This window comes from Rhinolophus sinicus, linkage group LG10, assembly GCF_036562045.2.
Source record: "Rhinolophus sinicus isolate RSC01 linkage group LG10, ASM3656204v1, whole genome shotgun sequence".
Taxonomy (NCBI): Eukaryota; Metazoa; Chordata; class Mammalia; order Chiroptera; family Rhinolophidae; genus Rhinolophus; species Rhinolophus sinicus.
Genome location: NC_133759.1, coordinates 77,534,802 through 77,559,043, shown reverse-complemented (window position 1 = coordinate 77,559,043; position 24,242 = coordinate 77,534,802). Strand labels below are relative to the sequence as shown.

At 42.1% G+C, this 24,242-nt stretch overlaps 1 protein-coding gene across 1 annotated transcript; it reads right to left on the bottom strand.

Annotated features, from left to right (window-relative positions):
- On the bottom strand, positions 1–22,047 carry CATSPER3 (cation channel sperm associated 3). Its single transcript, XM_019740351.2, has 8 exons — positions 19,373–22,047; positions 17,755–17,908; positions 5,899–6,138; positions 3,716–3,898; positions 2,877–3,017; positions 2,344–2,463; positions 1,410–1,567; positions 1–449 (listed from the first exon to the last, which is right to left on the bottom strand). Exons 1-8 carry the CDS (start codon positions 19,468–19,470, stop codon positions 344–346), a joined length of 1,200 nt encoding a protein of 399 aa, XP_019595910.2. The 5' UTR covers positions 19,471–22,047; the 3' UTR covers positions 1–343.
- Between the last annotated feature and the right edge of the window lie 2,195 nt (positions 22,048–24,242).

The window sequence follows — 24,242 nt, the reverse complement described above, 5'->3', positions numbered from 1 at the left end:
GGCTGTTAGAGGCCCTTCTTGGTCCGGGGTCCTCAGGCAGCTTCCCAAGAAGCACAGTGGCTATTTGCTATTGGGAGTCAAGGGAGGAGAGAGCCAGTGTGGCCCCTGAATATGGCCTCTATCCAGGGCGAGTCTTGAGCCTCCGTCTCCCCACTCCCAAGGTCTAGCTGCAGCTTGTGTGTATGTGGCGGTGGGTGGTTCGGGGAATCAGGCTTCAAGGTACGGAAAGGTAGGGAAACACCATGATCGCAGTAGCCGTGAAGAGGCCAACTCAGAAAGCCTGTGTTTAATGCGGCCCTGTCACAGCCTTCGAGGCCCTCAGTGCCTGTGTGTCCATGTCCAGCTATATCTTGTCGACCTTGTCTGAGGAATGGGACTGTTTCTTCTGGGGCAGGTCTTCCAGCATCAGGCCCAGAGTGTGCACAATCTCGTAGTAGAGCTCTTGAAGCCTGGAAGTAGAGCAGGAGAGGGGCCTGAGCTCAGGTGGGCTCCGTGGCATGCAGGCCCCGCCCATCACATGCTTACACCTGCACATAAAGCACACCTGGAAGGTGTAGGGTCAGGGAAGAGCAGGGACTCCAGAGCCCGATCAGCTGGGTTGAACTCTGGGTTTGCCACTCTACCTGTGGCCCCTGGTGTAAGTTATTTCACCGCATGCGTCAAGTCGGAGCCAACAAACTCCTGGGCAGAGTGAGGTAACTGTGTAGAGGTGACCAGACACTGCCTGGCCCATGCTGCGGTCCCGAGTGTTCTCTGGCCCCTCCTTTTAGTTCCTCTAGTCCATGAAGCCCTCCAGAGGCTTTGGTCAAGAAGCCAGGCTAATCGTGTCCTTCCTTGTTCAAGAGCCCACTGTGGCTCCTGTGTGTCCATGCCCTGCCACTTCTTGCAGTACTGGCCCATTCAAACCCCAGCGAACTTACACTGAGCACAGGCCGAGCACACATTGCTTTTAGAACCAGCCCAGCAGCCCCTCATGTGACACGTGGAAAATGGGCAGGGACTTGCCAAGAGTCACAGAGGAAGGTGGTGGCAGCATGAGGCCAGAATCTCAGCTCCTGACTCACCAGCCAGTGCTCTTTTCTCTGCCCTCTGAAAAGGATTAGTAAGGAGGGGACTGGGGAGCCAAAGGACCCAGCATTTAAATACAGGTTGGGGTGGGCTGGGAGGGGCAGGGGAGCAGAGGGCCCCAGCCACGGGCCTGTGCACACAGCGGCCAGCCCCTGTGCACATGTGGAATCCTACACCTCCAAGAAGGGCTTCGCTCCACCCACCCTGCACCCCCCCCACCCCCTGCCCCCATGCTCTCCCAGGGCACCTGACATGGCCTTCCTCAAGGAAGTCCTCAAGGAAGTCAGGGGACCAGGAAAGGCCTGGTGTCCTTGAGCCAGGGTCCTGGGGTTGGGACTCACTTGTAGATCGTGGTGTCCTGGTTGTCCAGAGTGGACAGGTAGATGTCGATGAAGGGAATGCTAGTGCCAAAATCATCCAAGACCATGGGGTCCGTGTGCCGCAGGGTCTTCCTGAAGTTCTCCACCAGTTCACTGAAACTTTTGTAGTCAGTGTTTTTCTAGACAAGGAAGTATAAAGAGATCAGTGAAGAGGAGGAGGTGACAAGATGCACAGAGTCCTGGGGACCCTCCACAAGGGCCCAGGCAGAGAGCTGACCCTGGCCCCAGGGTGCCCTTCTGAGCCTGGACACCCCCTGACCAAGGCAGCCTTGTCAGCCACCATCTGACATGAGGACAGATGGCACAGGAAGGAACCAGTGAGAGCCTGAGCGTGGCTCGGCATGGCCTCACCTGCCCTGGACAAAACCCAGGGCACAGTCAAGACAGACAGATGTGTGCCGCAGAGAGGAGGCTGAGGAGGGATGCAGTGGCCACATGGGCGAGAAAGGGGCAGCAGTGCAAGACCCGGCAGAACAGCATGGGGAGCTCAGCACTTAGGCTGAAAAGACGCCCAGCCCTTCACAGCCAGATTATGCCTGACAGAAAATCTCCAGCCTGTTGTGCTCATTCTCACTATGGGTTAGAGAAAAAGAGGTTAGTAACACCTTGTCAGGGCCTCTGTGGCCTCACACACTCGGTGGACGGGACCACGGCTGCCTGACACCCACTGAGCACTCCAGGCAAAGCTTCCCGCAGCGCAGCTTTGCCCATGACGGAGGGAGACTTTATAATCACTCTAAGAGATCCAGAGAAATACACAAACGCAGAGAATAAAGCCTGACTCTAGAAAATACAGGGGTTAGGACCCTGCCTTCCCTGAGGCCACCTGCCTGACCATCCCTTCAGCCCTGACTGCCCATCTCTGTCTGTTGACCTGCCTGTGGAGATGACCCACCTGTGTCTGCATCAGCCTGCTGAACTCCTCCTGCTGTCGCTTCACAATCACCTGCTTCTCCTCCATGACTGTCATGTGCCTCTCCAGCCTCAGCTCCTGCTCAAACTTTTTTATGGAGTCCTGGAGAGCAGGGGATAAGGCAAAGTGAGGGTGCTCGCTGCACACCCCCCACCCTGTCTTTCTTCTTCCCTAGCCTTGCACGGCTGCTCAGGCCCCTCAGCAGGAGGCTCCCCTCCATACAGACTAGCCCCCAGCTCAAGCTGCCAGTGCAGCTGTAGTGACTCCCCAAGCCTGTCCTGCTGGCCACCATCATGAGGCAGGGAAAGTCACCGGCTCAGGGACAATTGGGCTGGGGTAGGGAGGGGCCCACCTGGCCGCCTTCCCTCTACATAAGGGAGGCAGCTCGGGGTCCTCCCTGGAGACTCGGCCCAGAGTCCCACGTGCCACACCTAAGCCCAGCCCTGGCCCTTACACAGGCCCAGAGCCCCACCCGCCACACCTAAGCCCCGCCCAGCCCTTACACGCAGGCTCACCTCCGTGTGGATGATCATCACGCCCACGAACATGCTGAGGAAGACGAAGTTTGCCAGCAAGATGAAGATGATGGTGAACGCCCGGCTCAGAGCAAAATGCTGGGCGTCCAGCTGCTGCTGCAGGTCTGTCCAGCCATCCAACTGCTCAGACAGGGGAGGGCATGCTGGGTGCCACGGCCCAGGTGAGCGGGGGAGGCCTCCTGCTCTCGGGCAGCCCCCACACCACTGAGGAGCTGGCTCTGCTCCCCTCAGCAGCCGCCCACTCCACTAACCCCAGTGCATACGTGGTGACCTGGGGATTCAGGACACCACTGGGGGGGGGGGGGAGGGCGGGGACTTCTGGCCAAGGTGCCCTGGGGGCTCTTTTCCTAACCGCCTCTTGTCCTTCCCCAAAAGGACTATCTCTCTGCCAGGCTTTGGAAAGACCTCAATCTTTCCAGAGTCCAACGGAGTCTCGACTTCCAGACTTGGGCTTTGCAGGCTTATTCTGGGTAGATTTTTGATAGTCTATTTCCAAAAAAGCTATGTGACATGGATTTCACTTCTAAATTAAATTTAATCCAAACGAATTATCCTTTGAGAATGCTCTGAAAGTTGTACAACCCTGTGGAATGCTCTAGGGACTCACAGGATTAGAGACGGAGATGGAGCCCTGGCCAGGGCACTAGCCTTTGCTGAGTCCGGAGGCCGGCCTAGGCCGGCCTCAGCTTCCCCGGCCCAGCTAAGTACTGGACCATGCGGAAGGCCCCAGGCCACGCCCAGCCTGTCCACACACTCCACCAACTGGGGGCGCCTGCTCAAGGCCCCACCCCCACCCCCACCGCTCCCAAATACAGTACCGTGGCCAAGCTGAAGAGGGTAAAGAAGGCTGCAGCCAGGTTCCCCCAGTCATTCCGGTCGTCCTGGCCTGTTATCCCGAACAGGGAGAAGCCCAGGACAGCGAAGATGTACATCAGGATGAAGAGCAGGACGAGCACGGAGAACACGGTGTAGGCCGTCTGCCCCACGGCGGTGATGAGCGTCTGCAAAGCAGCGGCATGGGACCAGGCAAGGCTGCAGGCAAGCGGGGCTCAGGGGACAGAGGCCCAGTCTGCCCACACCCAGCTGTCCCCAGCATCCTGGGCCGTGCCTTGTATGTGGTAGATGCTCCATAAATGGTTGGAGGGAGGGAGGAGGGAAGCAGGGCGGGAGGGGGGGCTCTGCCCAGCACAAGGGCTGGACCAGTCTAGCAGTTAGGGATGCCTGGTCCCCTCCACCCGCCATCACCTAGGGGCAGATCCTGCGTGCTGCCTCAGGTCTGGGGGAGTCTCCTCATCAGCACCACTAACCACTCCACCTGAACCCCTGCCTGGCTCCGTGGTCATGCGTCTCACTGAGGGCCAGCTCTGAGTGCTCTTCCAGGCCCAGGAGGAGTAGGGGAGCCACTCTGGGAGTGGGAATAAAGAGGACTGAGAGGAACATGGCTTGTCATTCTCTCTGGAGCCTGTTTCCCAGGCTGGTCTGATCTTGTGACTTCAGTCCTCCCCCCATGAAATGGGCGTTGGTCCTACCTCCCACTACATTGCCCACTCCTGGGAGCACAGTGTATGGCTCCTCGTCATTCAGTCTTCATGCCCAGGAGTCTAGCATGTAGTAGGTGCTCAATACATACCACAGACATCATTTCCAGGTAGGTAGGTGTTATCATTCTTCCCATTTCAAGAAGAGGGATCAGAGGCTCAGAGACGCAAAATGGCTTGGCCAAGGTCACACTCCAATACACCAGCAGAACTGGGCCCCACTCTCAAGCCCTTTGCCTCATGCTACCACCTTCAACCACTAGACGACCCCGTTTCCTAAGCCAAGAAACTGTTTACTGGCTTAACACTAGGAAAAGAGGTGCTTGATGGAGCTGGGACACAGGACAGTGAAGTCTGGACAGTTTGGGGTAATTTGGGAAGCAGAGAGACAACCCAAGAGCACCGGGCTGCCCTCCACAGGCACTGGTTTGGCAGCTGCCTGCAGGGGTGGACACATGCTGAACGCCTCCCTCCTCTCCTTGGGGGAAGAAAATAAGTGGGGATGAATGTGAAAATTGCCTCCCTCTCTTTGAGACCAGGACACAACTTCTTTCCCAAGAATGACTAAGACTGAAGAGGTGACCAATGCTGCATGGTAGGCAGTCTGCAAATGAGGTCTGCACGGTAGTGGCAGGTGACCCACTGTAGGAGGGTGGGGGGAAGCCCCACCTGCAGGCCAGCTGCAGGCCCAGCGCTACCTGAAGCCAAAGCCAAGCAGCCTTGAAAACGGCAGTGGAGAAGAGGTCATGCTCGCCGGAAGCCCACGTGGTTTCCCGACAGCGGCCTTTGACCCTAGTCCCACAGCCAGGCTGGGCTAGAAGCAAAGTCTCAGCAGAACAGGCTGACACACCCTGACTGGTCAAATAGGTCCAAACTAGCCCTGGCATGGACTCTGCGTGCAGAGCCTGGGTGAACATCCTGTTACCCGGCCAAATACCTAAGGGTATGGTTGGGTCAGCTCTGGGGTCACCCCATGACTTCTTAGCAGGAGCAGCATTTCCAGAGCTGCCTGGACAAAGTAATGAGACTATTCCCATGAAAAGAAGAAGCAGCTTTTAGCTGTTTGGGGAAAGCAGCGAGTTGCCAGGGCCACCAAAAAGCTGCAGACTCCAGGATATGTAGTTTGAGGAGTCTGTGCCATAAGAAGAGGGTACACTTTGCAGCATGGGAGAGAGGAAAAATTCAGATGGCCTCTAGAGTAAGACACACCTTTAATATCTCAGCTCTGGCATCTAACTGCTGAGTGGCCTTGAGCCTCAATTGCTTCATCTGTAAAATGGAGCTAATATACCTTTCCTACAATTGTTTTAAGATTAAATGAGAGAATATAAGTAGAGATCAATCTGCCACACAGTAGGATTCGATAATTGATGACAGTAGAATTATTATCTCATCAGGGGCTGATGGGCAGATGGACCCTGCCTCCTGCACTCCCAGAACCACAGCACCCCCAGGTTACTCACCCGGATGCCGCGGCTATAGGTGATAAGCTTGAGGATGCGCAGGGACTGCAAGCCTTCAGCAACGTGGAGATAGGGGTAGTGTTTGCCCTTGATCTTGCGGAGACTGTAGGGGATCGAGAGAATGACGATGACCATCACATCTAACAGATTGTAACCATCCTTCCAGTAGTTGATGGGGTCCACGTAGAGCTTCATGTAGAACTCGGCGCTATAGATGACCACAAAAATGATCTCCGCGAACTGCAGGGGTGGCAAGGTTTGGAGGGTCAGACCAAGCTGCAGAGCCCTATGGTCCTGGCCCTTTCCCTACCTGGGCCACCCAGTCAGCTGTGTGCTGGCCAGGGCGTGGGGGCTCCTAAGTCCCACAGGAAGGAGAAATCCAGGCCAAGTCCCTGGCTCACAGCACATATACACTGTGCCTGGTTCCCCTCTCCTTCTGTGTCTTCCCTACCCCATGGCCCTAAGCCTGGCACTAGGTTTAACCCAGGGTACGTGGGAATGACTGACTGACCCACAGGCTGAGTGACTAGATAGGCCCCATATAAGGCAACTCAATGGGGCAGGCAAGCTGAATGTCAAGTTCCCCAGAGACAAGATCCCAAGAGTTTTCTGGCCAACCTGAATATCCAAACTTTGAGGAGTACAGATAAAACACTTAACTACTTATAGTTAGTCTAATTAATCACACATACTTGAAAATCAGTTAATGTTTCTAAAGAATATTCAGCTATTTTCCACTTTTATACCCTGGTTCCCTGAAAATAAGACCTAGCCGGACAATCAGCTCTAATGCATCTTTTGGAGCAAAAATTAATATAAGACCGGGTATTACATATTATATTATATTATATTATATTATATTATATTATATTATATTATATTATATTATATTATATTATACCCGGTCTTATATTACAGTAAAATAAGACCTGGTCTTACATTAATTTTTACTCCAAAAGACACACGAGAGCTGATTGTCTGGCTAGGTCTTATTTTTGGGGAAACATGGTACTTTATGAAACAATCTTTACACTTTTATACTTCATGAAACAATCTTATTCAAATTATTTTCATGCATCTGTAACACCAGTGGCTTTGCTTTTACCAAAAGGTACTTTTTGAGTCATCTAAGTTTTTCCTTATCATCAATGCATTCATTCATTGAAGGTTTGACTGAATATCTATTGTGTGCCAAGAAGGCAACATTTCAGGCACTGAGAAATGCAATGATGAATAAGGCAGAAAATGTCCAGCCCTCAGAAATAAATGCTTAAACAAATTCAAATATAATATAACAGCAGATTGGAAGGAACATGAAATAGCCAAGGGGGATAAGGGGACTGGTCAGGTGGGGGAGAGGCAGTTGTGGCAGCTATTTTAGAAAAGGTGGTAAGTGGAGGCCCCACTGAAGCCAGGAATAAAGCCATAATAAAAACTGAGAGAATGCTTCCCAATGGCAAGCATGAGGGCCCTAAGGCAAGAAAGGGGTTGCTTAAGGAACAGCAAAGTCCGCAAGGCTGGAATACAGAAGTGGAGAGCAGGGCAGGAGATGGAGGCCGGCCCCAGGCCTGGTGAGGGCTCTGAATTTTAATCTCAGCCTTGAAGAATTTTGAGTAAGGGTGTGACATGAACTGATTTACATTTTAAAGAGATCTCTGAGGAAAAAAGACTGTAGGGGAGCTGCAAGCATGGCAACTGGGAAGTGGGTTAGGGAGGAGGCAATAGAATTATTTCTACCAAGAGAACCAAGATTCAGTTGCATTTGATTGGGGGACAGTGTGGAGTTGAAGAGGACATATTCCACATGTACTTTGCAAGCAGCAATGATGGGACACTTCTGAGAGACACCACCTTTTGAACATATGTCAGATGCTGTCACTAGAAATTGTAACTCAAGCCACAACTATTTGGATAGCATTAGGGCAGCTGCCATTTTTATTTTTCTTGTATATTTGTATTTGTGGTCCCAACATTGCAACCATTTACATATACTTTTTAAAATTGCTATGTAGCATTTATGACACACAAAAAGATATACAAATAATATAATGAACGACCATACACTACCACCCAGCTTAAGAAATCAGGCAGAATCTCTTGTGGATTTTTCAGGATTCAAATCTCCTTCCCTTCCCACAAAGGTAATCCTATTTTAAATCTGGAGTGTGTCATGCTCGAGTATTTTATACTTCTACCACATTTGTATCCCTAAAAATACATGGCATTGTTTTGCAGTCTTATGCATTACTTAAATGCCATATATGCTAAAGTATTCTTTGGAAATTTGGGGTTTTTTTCTTCACTTAAAATTAGGTTTATGAGATTCATCCATGTTGATATGTGTAAACCTAGTTTACTGTTTCACTACTATTTGGCAACTCCACTTATGAAAACATTACTGTTTATTAATCCAGTTCCTGCTGAGTGATATTTAGCTTGTTTGTAATTTTTTTTTACTATTGCAAACAGTATGATAGTAGAAAAAGTTTGAGCAATTCTTATGCATTTTATTGTACACGTATGTAAAGTTTCTCTCCCTCATATACCTAGGCGTGGAATTACAGGGCTATAGGACACGAGCATCTTCAACTTCAGTAAACGATGCCCAATTGTTTTCTGAACCTACTGAACCAATTTACTTTAATATCAGCAATATTCCTATTGTTTGACGTCCTTACCAACACTTCCTACTGACGGACTTACTTTTTGTCAATCTGATGAATATGAAATGGTATCTTATTTTGTAAATTGTCATTTATTAATACTTGTCTAATTATTAATGAAGTTTGGCATCTTTTTATATGTTTAAATTGTAAATTGGCTGTTTCTAATCTTTTGCCAGATTTTCTGCTGGACTGTTTTGTCTTTTTCTTATTGATTTGGAAGACAATCAATATTTCATATATTTTATCCTAATCCTTTACCTGTTATATGTGTTGCAAATATCACCCACACTGACTTATCTTTTTATCTCTTTAATGATCTTTTTGATGAACAGACATTTAAAATTTTAAGTGAATCAAATTAGCCAAACTTTTTTCTTCATGGTTTATGTATTTTGTATCTTAAGAATACCTTGCCTTCCTGAGAACACATAAATGTTCTTGAAGCATTTTAAAGTTGCACTTTTCAAGTTAGGTCTTTAATCCAGCTGTGCGTGCTGTGAGGTGGGGATTCAATTGTATTTTTTCTCCATATACACAATCAATCTTCCTAGTACGAGTTCATGAAGACGCTATCCTTTCACCACTCTTCGCAGTGCCATCTGACAGGTACCATGTTTCCATACAAGCTAAGGTCTGTTTCTGAGCACCGTCTCCTGTTCCACTGGCCTATTTGTGTGTCTGAGTATCATCACCTACCCTACTTACTCACTAAGGCTTTATAAAGATCTTATTAACTGATAAGGCAAGTCTTCTCCCCTTTTACCTTTCAAAATCATCTTGGTTTTTCTTTGTCTTTCATTCTTTTATCTAAATGTCGGCATCAGCTTTTGGCAACCCACAAAAAAATCCTTCCAGACTTTTTATTGAAATTGCATTGATTTTATATAGAGGGTGCCAAAAAAATGTATACACAGGTTTTTTAAAATTTTTATTGGGGAATATTGGGGGACAGTATGTTTCTCCAGGGCCTATCGGCTCCAAGTCGTTGTCCTTCAATCTAGTTGTGGAGGGCACAGCTCAGCTCCAAGTCCAGTTGCTGTTTTAAATCTTAGTTGCAGGGGGCACAGCCCACCATCCCATGGTGGGAACTGAACCAGCAACCTTGTTGTTGAGAGCTCGTGCTCTAACCAACTGAACCATCCAGCCACCCATCCGCAGCTCAGCGGCAGCTCATTGTCTTCAATCTAGTTGTGGAGGGCGCAGCGTACTGGCCCACGTGGGAACTGAACCGGCAACACTTAAGAGCTCGTGCTCTAACCAACTGAGCCATCCAGCTGCCCCAAATGTATACACATTTTACGAAAGGAAAATTGTATTCAAATTGTAATACTCAATATATGTCGATAACAAAAGATGAATACAAGTCACGTTTGACTTCTGCAATTACAAGAGGTGCTCAAGTGGCTACCATCAGCGTCCAGACACTTCTGACTACGGCTAACTACTGCTTGAGCAACGTTGACCAAAGTTTCCACTTGTATGCATTTTTTTGGCACCTCTGGCAGATTAATTGGGGAGACTGCATCTTTAAGAAACTGAGCCTTTCGAGTCATGATTTGATATATCTTTCCATTTCTTTTATTTTTCCATTTCTTTACGTCTTCTTAACAACTTCTACACATTTTTATTTTTTTCTCCTTAAAGATCACACTAATCTTTTATTAGATTTGCCTCTAAATACTTTTTATATTTTGTTATTAGAAGTGCTATCTTTTTTGTTGCTGATATATTAGATATAATTAATTTTATTTATTAATCATTTATCCAGCAAACTAGTTGGACTTTTATTATCTTTATTAAATTTTTTCAGATTTATTGGGGGATTCCTATGTAAAAATCATATCACCTGTTAATAATGACAGTTTTTTAAACTTTATTTCTAATCCTTAATGCTTTTTATTTTTTTTCCTTATACATTGGCTAAGACTCTAATACAAATCTTATCTATAGTGACTGGACTACACTTTAAAGGGAATACTGCTAAAGTTTCACCACTAAGTATGAATATGACATAGGGTTTTCTAGGCACCCTTAATCAGGTTAAAAATAAATCCTTTCTATTCCTAGTTTGCTAAGTTTTTATCATGAAGAATAATCATAATAAACTTTTTTTCTGCATCTCTTGAAATGATCTTAGAGGGTTTTTTTTTCTCCTTTAATATTTTAAGCTGGTTAATAAAATGTGTAGATTTTTCTAATACTTACAATCCTGAAGGAAATCAACATGGTATATTATCTTTTTCATACATTTTAAAAATTCAGTTTCCTCATATTCTGGTTGGAGTTTTTGTGTCTAATTGGGTGTCATTTTCCTTTTTTATACTGTCCTTCTCTAGTTTTGACAAGAAGGTTTACAAAATAAATTATCTGGGGGCGGTCGGATGGCTCAGTTGGTTAGAGCCTGAGCTCTCAACAACAAGGTTGCCAATTCAATTCCCGCATGGGATGGTGGGCTGTGCCCCCTGCAACTAAAGACTGAAAATGGCGACTGGATTGGAGCTGAGCTGCGTCCTCCACAACTAGATTGAAGGACAACTTCCTGGAGAAACACACTGTCGCCCAATATTCCCCAATAAAATTTAAATAAATAAATAAATAAATAGTCTGTGGGCAGGACAGATATACTCATTTATCTAATTACTGAAAGTGTTTTATATGTTTGGAATCACATCTTCCATGAATATAAAACCATCTAGTCCAGGTTAGTTTGTTTTGGGAGATGAAAAATTTTAACTACTAATTCAACATTTTGTAGCCATTAAAAAACATATGAACATATAAAGAGTACTTCAGGTTTTTGCTTTTTTATTGAGTCAGTTTTGTACTATTTTTTCTAGAAAGTTGTCTTATTTCAGCTAGGTTTTCAAATTTATGGACATAAAATTATTAGTGTTCTGATGTCAACTGTATCTGTAATTTCCCTTTTTAATTCTTAACATGATCCAGGGCCATTTATCTTGCTTGTCTCATGAAGAAAGTTATTTTATAATTATTTTCTAAGTCCTAACTATTGGCTTTGTTGATACTTTCTACCTATTCTTTGTTTTCTATTTCATTCATTTTTGTTCTTTTCTTTACTATTTCCTTTTTTTCTACTTTCCTTTTTTCCTTCCCTTTTTCTTCTTTTTTGATTTTACTCTGTTGCTCTTTTCCAATAGGTCAGCTCGTTAATTTTTAAAATTAAGATATAATTTATGTACCATACAATTCATCATTTTGAACTGTAGAATTCAGGGAGGGGGTTAGTTTTGAATATTTATTACCTTTGTTTTTTGATTGTGGTAAAATATACATACCATGAAATTTGTCGTTTTTAACCAATTTTAGGTGTAAAATTAATTCAGTAGAATTAACTACGTTTACAATATTGTGCAACCATCACCACTATCCATTTCCAGAACTATTTCATCATCTCAAATAGAAACTCTGTACCCAATAAACAATATTGTTTATCTTCTCTCCCCCCTGCTCCTAGTAAACTCTACTTTCTGTGTGTTGAATTTGCCTGTTCTAGGTACTTCATATAAGTAGAGCCATACAATATTTACCCTTTTGTATCTGGTTTATTTCATTTAGCATAAAGTTTTCATCCACACTGTGGCATGTACCACAATTTCATTCTTTTTAAGGTTGAATAATATTCCATTGTATGTATATATCACATTTCATTTGTCCATTCATCAGTTGATAGACACTTGGGTTGCTTCCACCTTTTGGCTATTGTGAATAATGCTGCAATGAACATGGGTGTACAAATACCTGCTTGAGTCCCTATTTTCATTTCTTTTTGGTGGAACCTAGAAGTGGAATTGCTGGATCATATGGTAATTCTATGTTTAATTTTTTGAGGAACTGCCAAACTGTTTTCTATAGTGGCTGTATGATTTTACATTCCCACCAGCAATGTACAAGGGTCCTAATTTGTCCACATCCTCACACAAACCTGTTATTTCCTATTTTATTTTATTTTTATTTTTGTTTTTATATTAGCTGTCCTTAATGGGTGTGAAGTTGTACTTCATTGTGGCTTTGGTTTGCATTTCCCTGATGACTAGTGATGTTGAGCATCTTTTCATGGACTTATTGGCTATTTGTATATCTTCTTTGGAGAAATTTCTACTCAAGTCCTTTGAATTGGGTTATGTTATGCTGTTGTTGTTGAATTATGGAAGTTTATTATATATTCTGGATATTAATCCCTTATCAGATATATGATTCGCAAGTATTTTCTCTCATTCTGTATGGGTTATCTTTTCACTCTCCTGATATTGTCCTTAGATTCACAAATATTTTTTATTTTGATGAAGTCCTATTTATCTATTTTTTTTCTTTTGTTGCCTGTGCTTTTGGTATCATATCTAAGAATACATTTCCAAATCCAAGGTCATGAAAATATACCCTCGTTTTAAGAGTTCTAGCTTTTATATTTAGGATTTTGATCCATTTTGAGTTAACATTTGTATATGGTATATAAACAAGGGTCCAACTTTACTTTTTTAACAAGTGGATATCAAGTTGTCCCAGCACAATGTGACGAGCGATTCTTTCCCCCACTGAATGGTCTTAGCACCCTTGTTGAAAATCAGTTGGCCATAGATACACGGATTTATTTCTGGAATCCCAATTCTAATCCATAGGTCTATGTCTAACCTTATGCCAGTACCGCAATGTTTAATTACTGTAGCTTTGTAGTAAGTTTAGAAGTCAGAAAGTACAAGTCCTCCAACTTTGTTCTTCATTTTCAGTATTGTTTTGGCTATTCAGGGCCCCCTGCACTTCCAAATTTCAGGATCTGCTTTTCAATTTTATTTTTTTAATAAAAGGCTGTTAAAATTTTGATAAGCATTGCACTGAATTTGTAGATCGCTTTTGGATAGTCTTAACAAGTATTAACAAGTCTTCTAATCCATGAATGCGGGGTCTTCCCATTTATTTAGGTTTTATTTCATTTCTTTCAGCAGTTTTATAATTCTCAGTATACATATCTTTCCTCTCCTTGGATAAATTTGTTCCCGAGTATTTTATTATTTTGGAATGCTATTGGAAATGGAACTTTGTTAACTTCTTTTCAGATTGTTCATTGTTCGTGTATAGCAATGCAACTGATTTCTGCTGTTGACTTTGTATCCTGCAATTTTGCTGAATTTGTTTAATAGCTCTAATGGGAATGTGTGTGTATGTATGTGTGTGTGTGTGTGTGTGTGTGTGTGTGTTCTTTAGGATTTTCTACACATAAGTTCAAGTTATCTGTGAATAAAGATAATTTCAGCTCTTCCTTTCCAATTGGAGACCTTTTATTTCTTTTCCTTGCCTAATTGCTCTGGTTAGAATTCCAAGTATAATACAATGTTGAATAGTGGTGAAAGCAGGGATTTTTGTCTTGTTCCTGATCTTAGGAGATGCTAGCTGTGAATTTTTTTATAAATATCCATTATCAGGTTAAGGAATTTCCTTCTATTTCTAGTATGTTTTAATCATGAAAGGTTGTTGGATTTTGTCAAATACTTTTTTAGCATCAACTGGCAATTATGTGGATGTTCTCCTTCATTCTATTGATGTATTACATTGATTTTCATATATTGAACCTTGAATTCCTGGGATAAATCCCACTTGGTCATGGTGTATAATCCTTTTAAGTATGCTGCTGAATTCAGTTTGTCAGTATCTCAATGAGAATTTTTGTATTTATATTCATATGGGATATTTCTGTTTTTGCTTTTTTTTCTTCTTATGATGTCTTTGGTGTCAGGGTAATGCTAGCTTCATGAAAAGAGTTCAGAAGTATTCCCTCCTATTTTTTGGAAGAGTTTGAGAAGGACTGGTGTTCTTTCTTCTTTAAATGCAAGGTAAAATTAACTAGTGAAGCAATCTGGTCCTGGGCATTTCTTTGTTGGGAGGTTTTTTATAATGACTCAATCTTTTTACTTGTTATAGGTCCGTTCCAATATGTCTGTTTTCTATTTCTTCTTGAGTGAGTTTGGTAGTTGGTTTATTTCTAGGAATTGACCATTTCATCTAGGTTATCTAATTTTTTTGCATACAATTGTTTATAGCCTTCTCCTATGATCCTTTTTATTTCTATAGGGTCAGCAATAATGTCCCAAATTTCATTTCTATTATTAATTAGAGTCTTCTTATTTTTATTAGTCAATCTAACTAAAGGCTTGCCAATTTTGTTGATCTTATCAAAGAACAAAATTTTGATTTTGTTGATTTTTCTCTATTGTTTCTATTTTTCCCCCTTCTTCCGCCTCACCCCCCCCCCCTCCAGTTCAAGACGTTGTTTCTCCTTCTAGTTGAGTAGGACACAGCTCCCTGGCCCATGCTGGTATTATGAGCCTTGTGCTGCCGCCCCTCCCCCCCCCAGTTGGTCTCCTCCAGTCATTGGTCGCCAGTCGTTGGTCAGCCGCTCATGGCAGCTCTCGCAGGCGGCTAGCCGCTCACTCTGGCTGCTGTTTACTCACATTGGCTGGCCACCAGCCACTCACAGCAGCACACAGTAGCCCACGGCAGTACACAGCAGCACGCAGCAGCACGTGGCAGCCTGCACCAACCTCCGGCTGCTCATGGCAGCCCAGCTCCAGGGAGAGCTGTTGTTCACAATCTTAGCTGTAGAGGGCGCATGTGGGCATCGAACCTGCAACTTCTGCATTAGGAGCATGGTGCTCCAACCACCTGGCGACCGGGCCAGCCCTCTATTGTTTCTCTAGTCTCTATTTTGTTTACCTCACTCTAATCTTTTTTATTTCCTCCCTTTTGGTAACTTTGCGTTTAGTTTGCTTTTCTGTTTCTAGTTCCTTAAAGTGTAAAGTTAGGTTATTAATTTGAGATTTCTTCTTTTCTAATGCAGGCACAGAGGGAAAAATTTCCCTCTGAGCATTGCTTCTGCTGCATCCTGCACATTTTATTATGCTGTGTTTTCATTTTCATTTGTCTTAAAATATTTTCTAATTTCCCTTGTGATTTCTTCTTTGACCTATTTGTTATTTAAAAGTGTGTTGTTTAATTTCCACATATTTGAAAATTTTTCCAGTTTTCCTGCTGTTACTGACTTCTAGTTTCATTTCATTGCTGTCAAAGAAGACGCTTTGTATGATTTCAATAGTTTTTAATTTATTGAGACTTGTTTTGTGGCCTAACATATGGTCTATACTGTAGAATGCCCCACATGTACTTGAGAAAAACTCGTATCTTTTTTATTTCTGGTGGGGGAAGGGGAACATTGGGGAACAGTGTGTTTCTCCAGGGCCCATCAGCTCCAAGTCGTTGTCCTTCAATCTAGTTGTGGAGAGTGCAGCTCAGCTCCAAGTCCAGCAGCCATTTTCAATCTTTAGTTGCAGGGGGTGCAGCCCACCATCCCATGCAGGAATTGAACCAGAAATCTTGTTGAGAGCTCATGCTCTAACCAACTGAGCCATCCGGCCGCCCCTCCGGAAGCTCAGTGCCAGGTCATTGTCTTCAATCTAGTAGTGGAGGGCGCAGCTCACTGGCCCATGTGGGAGAACCGGCAACCCTGTTGTTCAGAGCTCGCGCTCTAACTAACTGAGCCATCTGGCCACCCCCTCTTATACCTTCTTGATGAATTAATCCTTTTATCAATAATATAATGACCTTCTTTTCTCTTGTAACAGTGTTTGCCTTAATGTCTATTTTGTCTGATATTAGTATAGCCAACCCAGCTTTCTTTTGGTTTCTATTTGCATGGAATATCTTTTTTCATTCTTTCACTTTCAACTGATTTGCATCTTTGGATCACAAGTGACTGTCTTGTAGACAGCAAATATTTGGATGTTTTGGTGACCCATTCTGTCTTAATTGGAGAGTTTAATTCATTTATATTTAAGGTAATTACTGGTAAGGAAGAAAATACTTCTGCCATTTTGTTATTTATTTTATATTATATGTCACATCTTTTTTGTTCCTCAATTCTTCCATTACAATTTTCTTTTGTGTTTGATTTTTTTGTAGGGTACCATTTTGATTCCTTTCTCATTTATTTTTCTGTATACTTTTAGTTATTTTCTTGGTGGTTAACCTCAGATTACAATTAACCTCTTAAATTTATAACAACCTATTTAACTAATATAACTTTAGCTTCAGTAGTACAGAGGGTACCAAAAAAATGTATACACATTTTAAGAAAACTGTATTAAACTTGTAATAATATATACCAATAACAAAAGATGAATACAGGTCATGTTTGACTTCTGCAATTATAAGAGGTGCTCAAAGTGGTTACCATCAGCATTCAGACACTTCTTATTACAGCAAACTACTGCTTTAGCAACGTTGCCCAAAGTGTCCACTTGTATACATTTTTTTTGGCACCCCCGGTATATAACAATTCTATTCCTATACAGCTTCATCCACACTTTTATATTTTTGTTCTCACAAAATACATCTGTATAATTGCGTGTCCATTAATTATCTATAACTATTGTCCTATGCATTTATTTTTTAAACCATGTAGAAAAAAAAGGAGTTACAGACTAAAAATACAATAATACTGGCTTTCATATTTACCTATATAGTTATCTTTATCAATGTTCCTTATTTCTTCATATGGCTTAAATTATATTTCCACCTAAAAGAGACGATCTTTAGCATTTCTTGCAGAATAGTTCTACTAGCAACAAATTTCCTTCGCTTTTGTTTATCTAGGAATGTCTTAATTTTTCCTTCATTTTTTGAAGGATAGTTTTGCTGGATATAAAATTCTTGGTTACAATAATTTTTCTTTTGTACTTTAAATATGTCTTTTCACTGCCTTCTGCCCTCCAGAGTTTCTGAGGAGAAATCAGTTATTAATCTTAGTGAAGAGTCCTTGTATATGACAAGTTGCTTCTCTCTTACTGCTTCCTCTCCCACAGAGGCTAATATTATATAGTTGTGGCTCTTGGTAAGGATAACTTATTGACAAGTTTTGATGTAAATGCCACCTATGTGTTTTTGACTTTGCTATCTAGTTGCTCTATCTTTTTCAAAGAGGGGATTCGGGGAAATTAAAAAGCCATGTCACCATTCCTACTGCTGCCACCATCTTCTCAGATTTTAGAGTATATTTTAAAAGCCCTTAGAATTGTTTTACAGAAAAGTTTCTTGAACAAAATGCCTTTAAAAACCTTATAACATTTTCAGAATTAAAACAAGTGAAACAGGAAAAAAAAAAGGATCCCTTTTGTTTGCTTACCTCATAAAGTCTGAACAAGTTGTATCTTGTTTCATAATCAGTCCCCAAGACTACCAAAAAGGCATTCATTGAGATGGTGCTAATCATAATTATCTTAAAGAGACGACTCATTATGACTCTTTTCACAAATGCCCGACACTGAGTATCTTTCCTCCTGTCAAAAGTTAAATAAGCGGTACGATTATCTTACAACAGCACTAGATCCCCAAACAACACATACTTTTTCTTTTAAGGAGTAGTGTTTGCTTTCCCCATTCTGTGAATATAAGTTTATATATACTTTAAATTTCCAATGAAATGCTAACTGAATGACCAGTAATTCGGTATGTATGATGATATATGTATATGTATCATACATATGTATTAATATGTATGATTATTGAGTGGCTCTGTCCCTTAGTTTCTCAGTTATTTCTCTCTAGATCTCTGAAACAGAACAGTTATTACTCCTTCTCAAGCAAAACAAAGCATCATCTTCACTACAATTCAACTCTTTCATTACTCATTCAACAAGTTTTTATTCAGTGATGACTACATGCCAGACATTACAGTGGGCACTGAGGCTATAATGTAAGCAAAACTAAATATTATCAGCCTAGTAAGGAAAATGGATAATAATTAAATCATTACCCGGACAAGCACTTACAAATCAATGGTAAAAAAAAAAAAACACTCTAAGAAAAAAATGGGCAGAAACAGTCACCTCATGAAAGAAATACAAATGGCAATGAACTTTGCCTAAAATGTTCAGTAGCACTACTAATCAGGGAAATGGAAATTTCCCAAGTGTGTTTATCCCAGCATTATTTACAACAGTGAGAACTTGGAAACAATTTAAAAGTCAACCAAAAAAGACTAGTTAAGTAAATTATAGCACATCCATTTCATGGACTATTACGCAGACACTGAAAAAAGTCTGTGCATTTTTCATAATTTGGAAAAATGTTTATGATCCACTAGATAGCAAAACACAAAAACAAAACAAGATATAAAATTCTCTACTCAAAATTACTTCAACTGTGCAAAAACAGGTAGAAAAGTACTTGGCAGTAAATATGCTAAACTGTTGCTATTGGTGAGAGTATAGGTGATTGTTTTTCCTGTTAATTTATATGTATCTGTACTTTGCAATTTTTCTCAAAGAAAGAGTATTACTTTTTTCCCATTATATGTAACAAATGAACACATTCTCATGACAGTAAAAACAATAGAATGTATACACTTTTATAATCTATAAAAAGAAAATGTCTGATTTTTATTATCTGATTTGAGATAGGGTCTATTACAAAAAAAAAAAAAAAAGCCTTGAAATTATCTAACACAGTAACAAAAAAAGGCCAAAACAAAGTCGAACTAATCATTTAGTCTACAGGTCAAATAAGAGTGTGATTGAATGTTTGACTTAACCAGCCAGTTGTGATATTAAAGCCAAAGAAGCAAAATGTTTGGCTGAGCCTTCACTAACCTCAGTCAGAGAAATCAGATTAGCAAGGATGTGCACCTCAGTCTGAGAAGTGGATGGGTGCCTGTGGGAAGGGGCCGACAGAGCACTGGCACCCTGCCGCCACACTGCCATTGGCACATTTCCTAACAAGCAATAGAAGTAGATAATACGTACTGAAATGTCCTGAATCTTGCACATAACATCGACGATCCACTATCCAACAGTGAACTAGAAATGACTCTTGTGCGGGTCTGGTGATAAAATTGAGACATTTTCCAAATTTTCAGTTTTTATTCCTTTCTTTTATCATCCAACAGAAAATCTCTGCTTAGGGATTTCCTCGGCGTCTAGATTCCAGAAGCCACAGAGAAGAGTCCATGAGGGGAATGCTTGCTTTATGAGGTCACTATTGGGCATTCCAGTCCCTTACAAGCCCCTGGAGGGAAGAGTTATCCAGCTGATCAATGCACAGATCATCTTCCCAAGGAACTGAACATCTCAGTTCAGGAAAAGGGGTCATGAGCACCCGTGACTGTGAAGCTTCGGGTTACAACTGGGAGACACCAGAGATAAGCCAGATGGAAGCCCCTCCTTCTTCAAGAAATATCCTCACCTGACAGATAAAGGTCCTAATAATATGTTACAGTAAGTTAGGGACATAGAAGAGGGAAAAGCAAAGTTCTCTGGGGTTCTAAGAGCACACACTTAGGGCACGACACCAGAAACAGCTGGAAGGACAAGGAGAGATTGTGATGGGTTTGGAGCTAGAACACAAAAAACAGAAGGAACAGAGGTTACCTGTGCCCAACATTGGCCAATTGGGGGCATGGAATGTACACATATGAGCCACTTAAATAGAGTGTAAGGGATGAGCCCGTGGGGCAGAGATGTTTTAGGTACAAGAGCAATAGGGATTTTTGCTCTGCGCAGTTGTTGGGATTAATATATTCTCCTTCTCATAACCCCTTTGGCTTTCAAGGCAAATCAAAACAGAGGGATCTGGATAGCCCTGTGTTGTACTAAATATCTAGTCGCTAAATTGATCAAATTCCTGGAAACCTACTTTCTTGGGTCCTAGGAAAAGGAGGTAACCACCCACCACCACTGCTGTCCTGGGTGTTCTAAAACAATTGTGTATGACCATTCCTTGTAGGAAAATACTCTTGTAGGTAACCAATATACTGAACTGGGAAATGACACCTTGTTTACTCAGTTTCTCCATTTAAAATCATCAAATGCCACGCTGTAAGAATCACTTTGATTAATATCCCTAAGATTCAAACTTTAGTCTCATCTTCTCACTCTACATCCTCTCCCTCAGGGATCAGCTCCCTCTATATCTCCTACTGCTTCCTTTGCTCACATGCCCCCCAACACCTTCTGAGCGCCTGCACAATATCCTCCCAGTGGCCTCCGGGAGCAGCAGTTCAGACAGAGCGTGAATCAGTTCTCTGTTTCTGTTTCGGGCTGCCCCAAATATCGATGTGCCTAATCTCGCTTGGGGCACAGAGAAGGCTCCCAGTTAAGTGTGTGCTATATGAATATACACACGAATGGCACCAGGGATCCTTATGCTCAAGTAGTTGAGCACAATGGAATTCCATCTCCAGGATCCTCAGTGGTACACTTCTATGCTTTCCCTCTTTAAGCACCAAGGCATGCTTTTGGGGAGAAATGAAGAAGAGGTTAAGAATGTAAGGAATTTTCCACGAGGCCTGGAGGGGGGAGGATGGCCACTGAGAGCAGCAGAGGTTGTTCCTAGTGTCCAGTTGCCTGTGATTTCTGAAGTCCTTGAAGACATGTATTCTGGGAATGGCATTCTGGCTGGTGAGTGGACTCAGAGGTGCTGAGCTTATCCAGGGCCTACTGAAATCATCCAGACTGTCTCATGAAGAAGTGGGCATCCTGGGATGAGAAGCTAAAGGGGCATCTCCTCTGCCCTTCAGCAACAACTCACACTCTGGCCAGCTTGCCAGCACTACCTCAGCTGTACCCAGCTGGGAAGTCGGCAGTCAGCAGGTATGCATGGCAGCTTGGTGACTCAAGTCTTCTGGCCAAGAGTCATTCCTTACTGGTCCCAAGTAACTGGCACTGAAACACAAAGCTCACATATTACAGTCAAACCCTATTACTGTTCTTGCCATTTTGTAGGAAATTTTACAAAATTGAATGTTAACAGAGTTCAACTAATACATTTTTGAATGCTGGGTTAGAAAGTATACAGACTGCTTCATACCAACACTAGTAGTCTAATGCTTCAGTATACTTACGGAGGTCAGGTTTGTGTCCAAGTACAGTATACATGCTGCTTTTTGTCTAGAGCAAAACCATAAAACCATGCTGATTCTATGTATCCAAAGATTTCCTGAATCTTATGAATGTGAGAAAGTAACCATTATTTTCACAACTTTCATTAACTTCGCTTTAGAAAAGAACACTGTCAAACATGCTGGCCCTGGTTTGTTATCTATGGAGGTCATGCAATGGGTTATAGGTCATGTCTATTTAATTCCTCTCTACTCCAGTGATCACTCAGAAGGGAAATGGAGGGAAGCCAAAGCTTACCACATCAGAGACACCACTGCTATCACACAAAGATTTGGAACAGAGGGGAACTTGGGGGCCTTCAAACTTGCCAATGTCTCTTCTAAGTTGAAATGTCAGTTGCTCATTCTGTTGGAATTTACTACAATGAGTATTTCCATGGGCTTCTGATATGGGACCTTTGATTCTCTGTAGTAAAGTCTGTGAGTTCCAGCAGATGCAACGTCCCTTAACAGGGACCTTACGTCAAACCATCATGTAGATGTTACTTACCGTGTTTCCCTGAAAAGAAGACCTAGCTGGACAATCAGTTCTAATGCATCTTTTGGAGCAAAAATCAATATAAGACCCGGTCTTATTTTAATATAAGATCGGATATAATATAATATAATATAATACAATACAATACAATATAATAATACCGGGTCTTATATTAATTTTTGCTCCAAAAGATGCATTAGAGCTGATTGTCTGGTTAGGTCTTATTTTCGGGAAACACGGTAGCTACATTCTCAGGTCTTCGCCACTGCGATTATAAGCCATATCCTGCTTTGTTCTTTACTGCGCTATATGTGGTATATGCTACCACCCATCAAGTTTAGCCTCTCAGGCTTACATTCAATACAGGGGGAAGGTTTCCATCCTGGGTACATGAAACAAGATAAATGACGCCACAAGGGAGCAAAAAAAACAAATCCAGAAGGTGGAATATTCAAAAGGTCCGACCCAGTTTTTACAATTGATCAGTGACACAGGGGAAAAGGGAAGAAGGGAGGAGAACTTGCTTGCTCTACATTGAAAGATTAAAAAAATAACTGGATGTGATGGTTGGATCCTGATTAGAACAAAATTACAGTCCAAACACATTCTTCCCCTTCAGGGCAATTTGATGTTGCCTAGGTATTAGGTGGTAGCAAGAAATCATGGTTTATTTTGTTAGGTGTGATAATGGCCTTCTGGTTTACAAAAGAAAATCACCATGTTTTCTAGAGATGTTTACTAAAGGATGTCAGGGTAAAATGAAATGCTATCAGGGATTTGCTTTTAAACACTTTAGCAAAAAAAAAAAAAAAAATGTGGGATTATATGAAGTAACTGGGGCAAAACCTTGGTAATTGCTAAATCTAGGTTATCAGTACATAAGGGTCCAATGTACTATTCACTCTATTTTTAAAATATATTAAATTTTTCATGTTTAAAACCCATGTAAAAAATTGAAGCATTGAACTAAAAATCTTTGGTAATTAAGTGCATAAAAGTCCATCCAAATCTATAATATAAGAGATTAAAAAACACGTAGCTTTGCCTTTTCCTCTGAAAAACTTCTAAGAAGCACAAGTCCTGGTACTCAGGCTCTGGGTCTCCCTGCAGCCACAGAGCCTGGGGGGCTATTCTCTCTCTTCCCTCCCTGCACACTTCATACCCGCAGGGCAAATTGACCAGACCTGCCTCTCCCAGGCCAACAGAACCAGCCAGGAACGAGCTTCAGAGAACTCAGCCTCCTTGGCATGTTCCTACAGGGCTTCTCAGATTGGAGGCTGGGGTGACGTGAGGAGGGGAAGATTTGCTTGGCATAACACAGAATGGTTTTTCCAGCCTCTGAAGTGAGGTGGGTTACAAAGATGATCCCCATTAAATTCTACCACAGTAATGCTTCCGGGGATTAACACAGGTTCTTAGATGGAGATACACACACACACACACACACACACACACACACACACACACACACATTCTTTTAATTTACATTTTAAGCTCATTAACAAGTACATTCTTGAGTTCCTTCAAAGGACGCTGTTATCGCAATTTTTAAATAACAGATTACTTTATATTTCCTTTCACTCCTGTCAGTGATACACAGAGTAAACAGAGCTCATTACTGGATAATACCCAAGTAGCTTTTAGCTTAATGGCTAGAGACCTCCAGTTCAGGGGTCACAACATGTAAATGATGAAAAAAAATGACCCTTGGATCCTCCTTAACTCAGTAAGTCAAATAATGAATGACCTGGCAAGTTGGTCACTGTGACTGAGAATCCTGATATTGCCACACCTTGCAGGAAGCCAGGGACAAAATACTTGTCCTCGCCTCCAATTCTCTGTCTGAAAAGTAAGAATAAAACACAAGATAGCTCACCCAATTTTTGTCACTTTGTAATCTAATTACTTACATAATAACAGCAGCTAAAATCCAAATCATCTTTAGCTTCATAAGAATTGTTTAGACGGTTAAATTGTTTAGACGGTTAAAACCCTTTACCTACAGAGTTCGTCATTCTGTGTCGACCTTATAACTATTCTCCAACACAATGCATTTGTAAACTCACCATGATCACTTGAATTTCTTGGTTATAAAATGTGTGAATGCTCCCCTATCCCAATTTCTGGTCGTTGTAAGAATGCTATTTCTCTTTTTGAACACTGCATTATTAACATAATTCCTGGGTTGGGTTGCCTTACATATATGATTAGCTATAATGAAAAATATCTCAGGCTCAAA

Bases quoted from the DNA above. Each gene is read 5' to 3' on its own strand.
- CATSPER3 (XM_019740351.2), bottom strand. From the start codon at position 19,470: ATGTCTCAATTTTATCACCAGACCCGCACAAGAGTCATTTCTAGTTCA. The intron at 6,139-17,754 runs GTAAGCAAACAA...CCACCCCTGCAG, and splicing joins ACTTGTTCAGACTTTATGAG to TTCGCGGAGATCATTTTTGT. The intron at 450-1,409 runs GTGAGTCCCAAC...CTCTACTTCCAG, and splicing joins CAGGACACCACGATCTACAA to GCTTCAAGAGCTCTACTACG.